The sequence below is a fragment of the Theropithecus gelada genome, chromosome 3, assembly GCF_003255815.1.
Source record: "Theropithecus gelada isolate Dixy chromosome 3, Tgel_1.0, whole genome shotgun sequence".
Classification (NCBI taxonomy): Eukaryota; Metazoa; Chordata; class Mammalia; order Primates; family Cercopithecidae; genus Theropithecus; species Theropithecus gelada.
The window spans coordinates 135,836,037-135,849,295 of record NC_037670.1 but is presented as its reverse complement, the minus strand read 5'-3'; the positions used below and the strand labels follow the sequence as shown (position 1 = coordinate 135,849,295).

General features: G+C 37.6%; 1 protein-coding gene across 6 annotated transcripts in view; it reads left to right on the top strand.

Moving 5' to 3' along the window:
- The window catches only part of IMMP2L (inner mitochondrial membrane peptidase subunit 2), an 879,518-nt gene that overhangs the window by 65,608 nt on the left and 800,651 nt on the right, over positions 1-13,259 (top strand). For all 6 annotated transcript variants that reach the window (XM_025379245.1, XM_025379241.1, XM_025379243.1 and 3 more), the window contains one exon: positions 2,030-2,133. In XM_025379245.1, coding sequence (XP_025235030.1) covers positions 2,030-2,133 — 104 coding nt within the window. The remainder of the gene's footprint in view (positions 1-2,029; positions 2,134-13,259) is intronic.

Here is a 13,259-nt window from a genome sequence, read left to right as displayed (position 1 = left end):
AGAAACAACCAACTGCATCAAAAAGTGGGCTGAGGCTGGGCGCGGTGGCTCACACCTGTAATTCCAGCACTTTGAGAGGCCAAGGTGGGCAGATCATGAGGTCAGGAGATGGAGACCATCCTGGCTAACATGGTGAAATCCCATCTTTACTAAAATACAAAAAATTAGCTGGGCGTGGTGGCGGGCGCCTGTAGTCCCAGCTACTCAGTAGGCTGAGGCAGGAGAATGGCATGAACCCAGGAGACGGACCTTGCAGTGAGCTGAGGTCGCTCCAGTGAGACTCTATCTCAAAAAACAAACAAACAAACAAAAAAACAACAAAAAAAAATGTGGGCTGAGGACATGAATAGACAGTTCTCAAGAAAAGATATACAAATGGCCAAAAAGCATATGAAAAAATCCTCATCATCTTTAATTATCAGGGAAATACAAATCAAAAGCACAATGCAGTACTACTTCACTCCTGCAAGAATGGCCATAATAAAAAAAAAAAAAAATAGATGTTGGTGTGGATGTGGTGAAAAGGAAACACTTTTACAATGTTGGTGGCAGTGTAAACTAGTACAACCACGATGGAAAACAGTGTGGAGGTTCCTTAAATAACTAAAGTAGATCTACCATTTGATCTAGCAATCCTTAGCAATACTAGGTATCTACCCCGAGGAAAATAACTCATTATATGAAAAAGATGTGTGCTTGCACACACATGTTTATAGCAGCATAATTTACAGTTGCAAAAATATGGAACCAGCCCAAATGCCCATCAATCAACGAGTGGATAAAGAAAATGTGGTGTGTGTATATATATATGTATACACACACACATATATATATTACTCAGCCATAAAAAGGAACGAAATAATGTTATTCACAGCAATCTGAATGGAACTGGAGACTATTATTCTAAGTGAAGTAAGTCATGAATGGAAAACCAAACATTGTATGTTCTCACTGATATGTGGGAGCTAAACTATGAGGGCACAAAGGCATAAGAATGATACGTTGGACTTTGGGGACTCGGGGGAAAATGTGGGTGGTGGTGAGAGATAAAAGCCTACACATTGGGTACAGTGTACAATGCTCGGGTGGTAGGTGCACCAGAATCTCAGAAATCACTACTGAAGAACTTAATTCATGTAACCGAACACCCCCTTTTCTTACAAAACCTATTGAAATAAAAAATGAAAAAGAATTAAAAAACAGTGCAAAAGCTGTCTTAGCTCTTCTAATTATTTTGTCCCCCTGTTCTTGCCTCAAGCTTGTTGTTCATTGGATTTGTCTGTACCCCTGTCCAAATGACAGGTATGCTGGTTTCATAGTTCCCCAATCAAATTTTTGTTCCTGTATGGTTCCTGACCTTCAGAAAAATTCTTACACAAAATGTTTCTCAGTTCTTGATCCATTAATCCTCAGGCACAGTTAGACTTCTCTGAATCCTAGGATGAAAGCCCGTTATTAGGCTCACACTGGGACCAGGACCCGTAGGACATGTGCCCTTTTGAGAAAAGAGAGGTCAAATTGGGAAATCCATACATTTAATAATGATAATTCTATCACATCTTTCTTTTGCCCTCTTCAGTTCTTCATATGACTATGAAGATTTGTGGATATGACTGTGATTTGGGATTATTTCTTCTTTTCCCGAGATGGAACAATGATGTGTACTACTGTGGAATTATATTCTATCTGGATATTTTGTTGGGAGGTTTGACTTACTTCTTCGTCATGTTTTTATATTATTCTTAAGGCTTTTCATACCTCTTTACTGGAGTTTACTAAAGATTTTAATGTCTAGCACATGTTCCTTTCAAATAAGTATTGGCAATTTATTTTTTTCTGGTTCATCTGTGAAGAATCCCAATGAGCCTTTTTGAAAACTCATCATTTGCAGTTACTTTAGAACAGCAATTTATAGAAAGGTACTGTATTGGAAATGTTTTATTTCACTCCACTCGAGCTATGAAGTGCAAGAACCATGAAGATTGAAAAATACAAATGATAGATGTGTCTCTTTCTCCTTATTTTCTAGCCTTCTTTGAATCCTGGGGGGAGCCAGTCATCTGATGTGGTGCTTTTGAACCACTGGAAAGTGAGGAATTTTGAAGTACACCGTGGTGACATTGTATCATTGGTGTAAGTAACTCAGAAGCATACTATATTTGTATATAAAATTATTTGTACTTATGCTGATTGAAATGGTAATCCATTGTTAATATCATACTGCCAATTATTAAATTGAATACATGTTAAATATAATGTGTTTTTAAAAAATCAATTTTGCAGTGTAACAGTGCTCTAAAAAGAATTTTTTGTGTTTAAAATATGTTAACTGACTAACATATTTGGATTGGGTAAAATGTATTTAATGTTGATTAGAAATTATTAAAAATACATTCATTTAGTATTACTTTGGAATATTTTGAAATTTTGCATTTTGGTAAGCAACTTTTTTGTTACCCCAATGTTTTCTTGGTTTGTATAGATAAAAAGTATCCCTAGAAGGTGATAATTATGACATGAGAATCATTGACATTTATGTACATCAGGAGTTTAACTGAAAAAGGAAGTTTGAGACTAGTACTGGATGCTTCTGTTTGGGGCCAAAAGGTGGCACTGTTTCACTGTTACAATATTGTGACTGGTCAGGATCAAAAATTTCATTCCGGTCTTAATGTAGAAAAGGAATGTCAAAGTGTGCATAACTGATAAAATGATATAATATGTAGTCCTAGGACATGCTTAAATGGTTTGGAGATTTTTGTTTGTTTGCTTTAAAAGTAAATTTACACTAGGAAGACTGCAGCCAAACTTGTCTAATTTCTTCTGGTTTCAAATACTTATAAAAATGTTATAGTATGATTCCCTGTTATGCCAGTTAGGGGAAACAATTAATGTAGCAGTGTTACTACCATTTGATTTGGCTACAGTAAAAACCTGCTACTGGGTAAATACCTTTCCCATTTGTATTTCTGATTCTTGAATTGGAAGGATTTTTTTCTTGTTAGATGGTAACTTAAAATTGTTTGGTAAAAGCACGACATTGTCTGCTTATTTGTACTTAACTTCGGCTAGTGCTTTGTGGAAACAGATATTCTATAAATGTGTTTCTTTCAAGACTATTCTACCAGTATTCATTTGAAGATATATTAACCAACTCTGGTTAGTGACTAATGAAATAAATTCAAGTGGAGTTTTGTATGGCAGACATCCAAGGAGGGGGATTAAATGCTTCTCAGGTTTTGAGTGCTTTTAAAAATATTAACCTGCTCTTTGAAGTGTACTTTTATTTTGTCATTCAGAGTACTATTTTTGCAACCTCCTGAACAACCTTTTCCATGCTGGGTTAGCCTGTCATATGCTCATTATTCTTTTGCCTTTGGTTTGACAAGGTTACATCCTCACTTAGTTGGTGATGGAAAGGATACCCACCCAAGTGAAAGAGGTCACACTATACACAGACAATAGTGCAGTATTTTTTTTCCCTGTGAGAAACATGCTCACTATCTCTAACCAAGTGGACTTGAATAGATACTTGAAAAATAAAACAAGGCTCCTTGATATTCAAGGTTGCATGGGTTCATAAAAGTACCCTGCCATATCATGGAGTATATTAAAAAGAGCACATTACTCTTTTATGTAAATATTCATAGTGATTGATATTTATTATATACATTAACTTCAAAAATATTCTATTCAAATTGGGATTGATATATAAATTATAGCTATTCCAGTTGAACTGTATTTTTTTTCTGGAGACAGAGTCTCGCTCTGTTGCCCAGGCTGGAGTGCAGTGGTGTGACCTCGGCTCATTGCAAGCCCCGCCTCCTGGGTTCAGACCATTCTCCTGCCTCAGCCTCCCGAGTAGCTGGGACTACAGGCACCCACCACCATGCCTAGCTAATTTTTTGTATTTTTAGTAGAAACGGGTTTCACCCAATCCGTGTTAGCCAGGATGGTCTCGATCTCCTGACCTCGTGATCCGCCCACCTCGGCCTCCCAAAGTGCTCAGATTACAGGTGTGAGCCACCGCCCCCGGCCCAGACTGTGTTTTTAGTGACTCAGTTATGTGCTATATCTTTGTCATGTACAAATAACACAAACTTTCACGTGCTTGTTTTTAGGAGGAGCCATTTACATAAAAGAATGCTTAGTTACTAGTATTACATATTTAACAACAGATGATCATGAAGCAATATTGTTACTTTGAGAAAGAAACAAAAAATCTGATGCTAAATTCTTCTTTAGCATTATTTAAAGTCTTTTTTTAGGTCAGGGTCAGGTGGCTCAGGCCTGTAATCCTGGCACTTTGGGATGCCAAGGTATGTGGATCCCTTGAGCCCAGGAGTTTGAGACCAGCTCGGGCAACATGGTGAAACCCTGTTTCTACAAAAAATACAAACATTGGCTGGGTTTAGTGATGTGGGCCTATAGTTCTAGCTACCTGGGAGGCTGAGGTAGGAAGATTGATTGAGCCTGGGAGGTTGAGGCTGCAGTACTCTGTGATTGTGCCACTGCACTCCAGCCTGGGTGACAGTGAGACCTTGTCTAAAAAAAAGTATCTTTTTAGTCTTATGAGCAAAAATGCTTTCTAGCCTATATCTGTGTATTTTCATACAAGTTAGAAACTGCTTCATTTTAGAAGATTGATGTTGATTTGATCACAGTTCATAATATACATTTAATTTATGTCAAATATTGAATATTTGCTTTTCTTACACAATGCATCAGTTTGGTTTTAACATAGATGATAATTTTTGTTACTACATTGGAGCATCCTATTTAAGAAATGTGTGACGAATACAGAAATGTGCATTAAAATGTTCAATTTAAAGCTAATTGTAAAATATACTTTGTAATTTTGTTTAGAAATTGATATTAACAGTATACTTCATTGATAAGTAATCTTTGAAAACCTTCTTATATTAAAAAAGTATAACCTTTTTATATTAAAAAAATCTTGAGACAGTGTATTCAGAATGTGTGGGAATACAACATTTCTACTATAATATTTATGCTTTTCTGGAAAATTTGCAGTTTGCAAATTCTTAAATCAGTAGGGCTTATTCAGCTTTATAACCAGAGCACTGATGAAAACAATAACAATCTCAATAAAAATACTAACACAGTGTATAAGACATAAAGTTTCTAATAATTAAACAGCAGTAAAAGTAGTATTTTACTTAAAACATAAAAGGTGGCGACAGCTTAGTGGTAGGTGGTATAAGGAAGGGTTGAGGCTGTCTATGGATACAAGGGCAGAAAGACATTATCATCAGAAGTCATAAACAGAGAAAAGCTTGTAAGCTTTGTACAAAATGTTCTGATACCAGAGTTGTATGCTCTCCTCATTGTTTTGTGTTACTTTATTTATTTATTTATAAACAAAGATCAGGATTAACTTTGCAATAGCACTTCTAAGAGAAAGGTTGAATGTATAATACTGATTGCTTCCTGGTTTGCTGCCATTAGTATACGTAGCCTTCAGTTGCCTTTACTAATGAAGCAAAACGTTAATGATCTGGGGAAAAAATTACATATGAACCAGTGTAACTTCTGCATTACACTGAAATCTTTTCTCCATTTACCAGTTGTCTATGTTAATTCATGTTGCAGAAACACACACTATAGCAAAGCAGACTGTCCTTTCTATTGGAAGGGATTTTGTTCAGAGTTGGTTGACCAGTGTTGTTTCCTATAGCGTGGGATGTCTGGCAGAGGGAGGTCGGTGCATATTATTTTTTTGCTTATCTTTCTTATTTTTCACTGTCTCTTTCTTTCTTGTAAAAAGTTGGTCACAGTGGAGTTATTGTTTAAGTATGTTATTCAGTAGCTATATTTACTTGATAACATTACTGATTGCACAAAATATGATTTGCTGTCATCAAGTCCTCAGTATATGTAGGTGGCATCATACTCTCTTAGTGATTTAGAAACTCATAGTGGTGATTAAGGAGGATTTTCTATACCTTGGAATTGACTTTTCATTAACCTGTGTGATGGCCTTCCTGGCTCACATAAGTTGCACTCTTTCACAATAATATATCACTTAACAAGTCCATTGGGACAGAGATTCTTTCATAATAAAGTCCTAAATAATCACATTTAAAATTGTTTTAACTTTATTTTACTTTTATTTGTTTTGAAGAAAAGTTGCAAAAATAGTATAGAGAGTTCCCATAAATCCCCTAATGTTAACATTATATAGAACCATGGTTCAATTACTGAAACCAGTACATCAGTAGAATATTATTAGGTCTAATCTATAGACCTTATTCAAATTTCACCTGTTTTCCCACTAATGTCCTTTTTTTGGGTGAAGATCCTACTCAAGATCCCATATTTTCATTTTTTATTTTTTATGTCTCTCTAGTCACCTTCAGTATATGACAGTTCCTTGATCTTTGTCTTTTATGACATTGACAATTTTGAAGGGTACTGTTCAGTTATTTTGCAGAATGCTGCTCAGCCTCTTTAATGTTTGATGCCAGACTCTCTTTAAATGGAGAAGCACTAATGTTGATGGCAGTTGCTGAGGCTGAGGAAGCTGCAGCAGTGGGAACCCCTGAATGAGGGAGAAACTGTCTGAGTAGGCAGTTGGGCCAGCTGGGGAGGTGGATACCACAGGGGCAGAGGAGAAGGAGATGGTAGGATTTCTCTTTGAGGCATGGGTTTTTTTTAGTTTCTTGGAACCACATACGTGGGTCATGACTACAAGGGTTCAGGGGTTCTAGAAATAAGTCTACTGAGTCAAATTTATAGCTGCTAGGAAGCAAAGAACAGAGCTGTGTGGGTGGGAGAAAAGGCCACAGTTTATAGAGAGCTAGAAAGGAAGGATGAAGGGCTTCCTTTCTCTTCCTTTCCTCTTAATCTGGATCACAGATTTCACTGTATTGAGCCAGTGTTCAGTTCTATAGTAGAAGGTTGGTGTAAGGGAATTCTTTGAATGAGCATGCCTGTAAGTAAGCATTGTGCTGAGTGGTTTGAGTATGCTGTTTTGTTTTTGTTTTTGTTTTTTTTGAGACGGAGTCTCGCTCTGTCGCCCAGGCTGGAGTGCAGTGGCACGATCTGGGCTCACTGCAAGCTCCGCCTCCCGGGTTCATGCCATTCTCCTGCCTCAGCCTCCCGAGTAGCTGGGACTACAGGCACCCGCCACCTCGCCCAGCTAGTTTTTTGTATTCTTTTGAGTAGAGACGGGGTTTCACCATGTTAGCCAGGATGGTCTCGATCTCCTGACCTCATGATCCGCCCGTCTCCGCCTCCCAAAGTGCTGGGATTACAGGCTTGAGCCACCGCGCCCGGCTGAATATGCTGTTTTTATTTAACTCTCACAATAGCTGGAGATAGTAATTTTTAACATAATGAAACAGATTTAGAGCAAGTGCATAGCAAGTAAAAAGCAGGGCCAGAATTTGAATCCACATTCATTTGACTGTAAGCCTGTACTGTCTGATAGAGCAAGCACCTGTAGTTATTGAACACTTGAAATATGGTGATTGCTGCTTGTTAAAATCATAATAATTTGGATATATTCTTGCAAATAAATATATTACTAAAATTCTACCTGTTTCTTTTTCCTCTTTTTCTTCTAGTTTTATTTTATAAGAGATTGGGTCTTGCTATGCTGCCCATGCTGGGCATGAACTCCTGGGCCTAAGTGATCCTCCTGTCTCAGCCTCCTGAGTGGCTGGGACTACAGGCAAAACCAGGGCATCTGGCTGATTCTTCCTTTTTAAATGTGCCTAGTAGAAAATGTAAAATTACACATGTGACATACATTTTATTTCTATTTGATAACTGTGTTTAAATCTTTTCCCATTATACACTGCTGCATCCCTGGAGTGTGTCTGAAGTGAACTAAGATGAAATCCCAAAGTCTGAGATGGACAACACTAAGGTAGTTGCTATAAAGCAACGGTAGACTTCTAAAGATAGGTAAACACCTGGTGTTGGTGAGAGTGCTGGAGTGATCAGGTCCAAAGACAGAGAGAAAAAGACACATAATCTATGGAGAGAAAAAAAAAAACCATAATATTTTTAAAGTATTTACTGACTGCTTATTTTTTTTTGTAGCCATTGGGTTAGGAGTTCTAACTTCACTTTTATTTGATTCTAATTAAGAAAAACCAATGAAGTAGGTATTGTTGTTATCCCTGGTTTTATAGATGAGAACACTAAAGCATAGAGAGGCTAAATAACCTGCTTAAGGACATAGTAAATATTAATAAATGGCAGAGCAAAGACTTGAAGTGCCTCACATCAAAGCTGTGACTTAACCATCATCCTATAATGTCTCCATGTAATGTGGTACGATGCTATGGTTGAGTAACATTGATTCTCACCAAAGAAGTCATGCTGGCCCTGGTATGTCTACATCTCTTATTTTACTTCCATTTCTGTAGTCAAATTTCTGATACAGTGGTTCCTGAAATACATTGTAGTCTCCTCATCGATAACAATAATACTGTATTGTGAACATATAGTGTGCATACAGTTTCAACAGCTGGTTTTTGTCATGCTAAACTAATTGCCACTTTCTGACAGATGGCCAGTGTGGTGTGGTGGCTGCTTCTCTATGGATAAGTATGAGCAAAGAGTCATAAAGATTTGAGCCAGGGAAACAGATGAAATAGAATAGAGCCTTTGAAAACAAAACGAAAGGTGCTTTGTGTCTTGAGTGCTTGTAAATCTTGAAAGGTCCCTTGACCCACCAAGGAAATTAATTGGAATCTGCTAAAAATGGAATTTCATGTTTTGCCCACAGTAATAATAATACTGAATAATGACCCATAATTGTATTAAAAGCCAGTTATCAGTTGAGCTGGGAAAATATAATTGTGTATACTTATCTGTTCTATCTGTACTCATTCCCAATTTTTAAAATCTATGGCCAAACATTTTTCTGAGTTTGTAGTTAATATAGTACATTTAGGAACCAAATATAGAAAGACCATGACTTTTACAGAAAGATTCTTTAGGGAGGATGAAGTACCTAGGTTTCTAGTTTTTTTTTTTTTTTTTAAATTGACAGTAAAATGCTGCGGAGGGAAATCCTGTATTGCAGTTTATTTTTGGCACTTTCAATTATCCATAGTAATTTGCAGTCATTACTAAGTATATGTACAAGTGACATTTTTTAAATAAAGAAAATGAGATAGTAAAAGTATTATTATTATTATTAGATATAGATTAAACTGAATTTTAAATACTGTTCATAGCCATACAAAAAGTTGGTATCCTTGGCTGGGCACAGTGGCTCATGCCCGTAATCTCAGCACTTTGGGAGGCCGAGGTGGGTGGATCACGAGGCCAGGAGATCGAGACTATCCTGGCTATGGTGAAACCCCTTTTCATACTAACAATACAAAAAATTAGCTGGGCATGGTGGCGGGCATCTGTAGTCCCAGCTAATCAGGAGGCTGAGGCAGGAGAATGGCGTGAACCCGGGACACGGAACTTGCAGTGAACCGAGATTACGCCACTGCACTCCAGCCTGGGCGACAAAGTGAGACTGTCTCAAAAAAAAAAAAAAAAACAAAAAAAAACAGTTGGTATCCTTAGGATAGTCCTTAATAGCAATTTGTTTTCTTAAGTAGGATAAACTGTCTTCACAATGCTTATACACTTAATTATGTAATAAGACATTTTCTTAGTTCAGAGACAAACTACAGCTTAGAAGTGTTTCATAAATTTCAATTTTGAATTACTGAGATTTTGTGTTAATGTAACCATAGGAGATATATATAGCTTCTGCTCATCCTGTTTTATAAATTTTATATCCTTTGAGAAGTAACTATAAGTTTTCAAAGAACAAAATTATACAGGCAACATTCTATTAAATACTAGTGCTTATGTTTATAAATGTTTTTATTTTTACTCTGAAATAATCTAGTCTCTGAGAACGCTGTTTCTTATATCTAAAAAGATGAGTAAGTACAAGGCAGCATTTACAAAGGACCTCCCAAATACACGTTAAATATTATATGTAAGGAGTCAGATTTAGCTATTGAGGAGAAGCATTTTGAATATGTTTACATAATGATTAAAACAGAATTAATTAATATTTTAGAGTAGTAAACAGTTTAGGTTTCAAGCAGGAAATAGAACACAAGGCAAATCAACCATCACATAGGTGTGTCAACCTATCTTAAATACTTTTGGAATCAGTAAGATATAGAGGCATACGTAAGGATAGGCCACAGATCAGTCAGTGGCTGATTTCTATTTCTGGCTGTAAATGGACTAGTTTATTTCAAACTAAGGCCTACACTGTCAATAATGAAAAAAACTGGATTAAAAAAATGTGTATGGCCGGGCGCGGTGGCTCAAGCCTGTAATCCCAGCACTTTGGGAGGCCGAGACAGGCGGATCACGAGGTCAGGAGATCGAGACCATCCTGGCTAACACGGTGAAACCCTGTCTCTACTAAAAATACAAAAATTAGCCGGGCGTGGTGGTGGGCGTCTGTAGTCCCAGCTACTCGGGAGGCTGAGGCAGGAGAATGGCATGAACCCAGGAGGCGGAGCTTGCAGTGAGTGGAGTTGGCGCCACTGCACTCCAGCCTGGGCGACAGAGCGAGACTCCGTCTCAAAAAAAAAAAAAAAAAAAGTATATCTAAAGGCGTTGGAGTACTACCAAGGGTTAAAGATCTAAGAATGAAAGGAAACATACTGAAGTGAGCCCTGTATTTGTGTCATTTTTCACCTTAGATTCTGTCAATTTGCAAGCGATACAGGCCAAGCTGAGAAGCCGAGCAGCAATAGCTAAGATGGTGAGAGGGTAAGCAGAAATTTTGTCAGTTTCACAGTGCTTGCAAGCTAAAATTCAGGAAGGAGGAAGAAGGACCCTGGTAAAACACTCTAAGCTTTTCATTGGGATTCCTGTGGGGCTATATCCTAGGAGTTAGGAAGAACTATAAATAGGCCACTACTTACAAAAATCAAAATGTACTCTTTGATAAACCCAATCTTGATTTTAAGGTGGTCTGCCTTTACTTTAACGGTCATTCCTGGAAGCAAGAGACATCATGCAGAGTTTCTGTAATTTTTTTTATGCACAGCACTTGACATTTAATAAAAAATTATACCATGCATATTAGAAGCCAGGACCAAGAAAAACAACATAAAACAAGAAAGGATAGAAACAGTCTCACAGTAATCCAGATATTGGAATGATTAGACATGGACTATTAAATAACTATAATTGGGTAGGTGTGGTGACTCATGTCTGTAATCCTAGCACTTTGGTAGGCCGAGGTGGGAGGATCACTCCAGCCCAGGAGTTCAAGACCAGCCTGGGTGACATAGCAAGGCTTCTCTGGTCTCTACTTAAACAAAAACAAAGAAACAAAAGCTGGGCATGGTGTTGCATGCCTGTAGAATCAGCTAGCTACAACAGAGGCTGAGATGGGAGGGAGGATAACTTGAGCCTTGGAGATCATGGCTGCAGTGAGCTATGATCTCACCACTGCACTCCATCCTGGGTGACAGAGTAAGACTCTCTCTCCAAAAACAGAAAAAAAATTATAATCAGTATTTTTAAAAAAACTGATGAAAAGATGGATAATTTCAGCACAGAATAAGAATCCATAAAAGTAATTTAAAGAAATTCTAGAAATAAAAACTGTGACTGAAATGAAGAACTCAGTAGATTAGTTTAATAGAAAATTAGACACAGCTGAGGAAAGAATTAGTGAACTGAATGATGGGTCAATTAGAAAATATATAGAATGGGGTATGGAGGGAATAAAAGAATGGCATGTACAATCAATAGTGTAAATAGTGTAATAGTGAAAAAGGCTGACCACCATCTAATTGGAGTCCCAGGAGAATAGAAGAGTAGGAATTGAGGAAGAACCATTATCTTAATAGATTCAGGCCAAGAGTTTTCCAAAATCAATGAAAGACATCAATCCACAGAATTAAAAAGCACTAGTGGAATAAATACAATGATAGATATTTAGGGTACGCAGCAGTCAAACCACTGAAAACCAAAGAATATAAAAGTCTTTTTTTTTTTTTTTGAGACAGAATTTTGCTCTTGTTGCCCAGGCTGGAGTGCAATGGTGCGATCTTGGCTCACTGCAACCTCCACCTCCTGGGTTCAAATGATTCTCCTGCCCCAGTCTCCCGAGTAGCTGGGATTACAGGCACGCGCCACCACACTTGGCTAATTGTGTATTTTTAGTAGAGACGGGGTTTCTCCATGTTCGTCAGGCTGGTTTTGAACTCCTGTCCTCAGGTGACCTGCCTGCTTTGGCCTCCCAAAGTACTGAGATTACAGGTGTGAGCCACTGAGTCTGGCCGATAAAAGTCTTAAAAGGAAAAAAGATGTATTAGCTTCAAAGAAGCAAAAATGTAGCCTACTTTTCAACTGATGGAAGACAGGAGATAACTGAATGACATCTTTAAAGTCGTAAATGAAAAAAAGTCAATCTAGAATGTTGTACCTGTTGGAAATATTCTTAAAAAATAAAAGAGAAATGCATTCTTTTTCAGATAAACAAGCCCCTAGCACATGCTCAATTGTTCTTTTGGACTTCCTGTACAAAACAAATTCAAAGGGTTAAGAATTTCTAATTGGTAGGTTCAGAGCATTAAGCCCCAATTGTGGCGTCCCTTCTGAGCCCAGGATTATGTGTGACTGCACTGGTCACATTGCCATGAAGCCAGCCCTGGTGGTTGGTAGAGGGGTGGGCACTGGACCTAAGCAGGGCCAATCAGAGCTGTTCCTGGAAATGGATATATAAATATTAGGAATGAAAAGTTCCTTATTTTGTTAGAATTCGAACAATATGATCTGTAGAAAATCAGTCATATTTCCTTAAGGATACATCAGTAAAATATGAGGCAAATGTAATAATTAGAACTTCGGTTTCAAAGCAGATTCCATGCTCTAATTCCCTGGATAGTGAATATAATAAGATGATATATCCATAAATAAGTTACTTTACATTGCCAAAGGGACAGATGTGAATAAGGCTACTAATCAGTTTACCTTAAAATAAAGGTTATCCTGGATTATCCATGTAGGCCCAGTGTAATCACATGAGCCCTTAAAAACAGAGGCAGAAGTAGTAGTTAGGGAGATGCAGCATACGAAGTCAGAGATCCAAAGGACAAGAAGGATGCAACACATTGTTACAGCCTTTGAAGATTCAGGGACCATGGGCAGAGGAAAGCAGGCTGCCTCTAGAAGCTAAGAATGACCTTCACTCAAAGATCAGCAAGGAAACAAGTACTTCAGTCTCACAACTACACAGA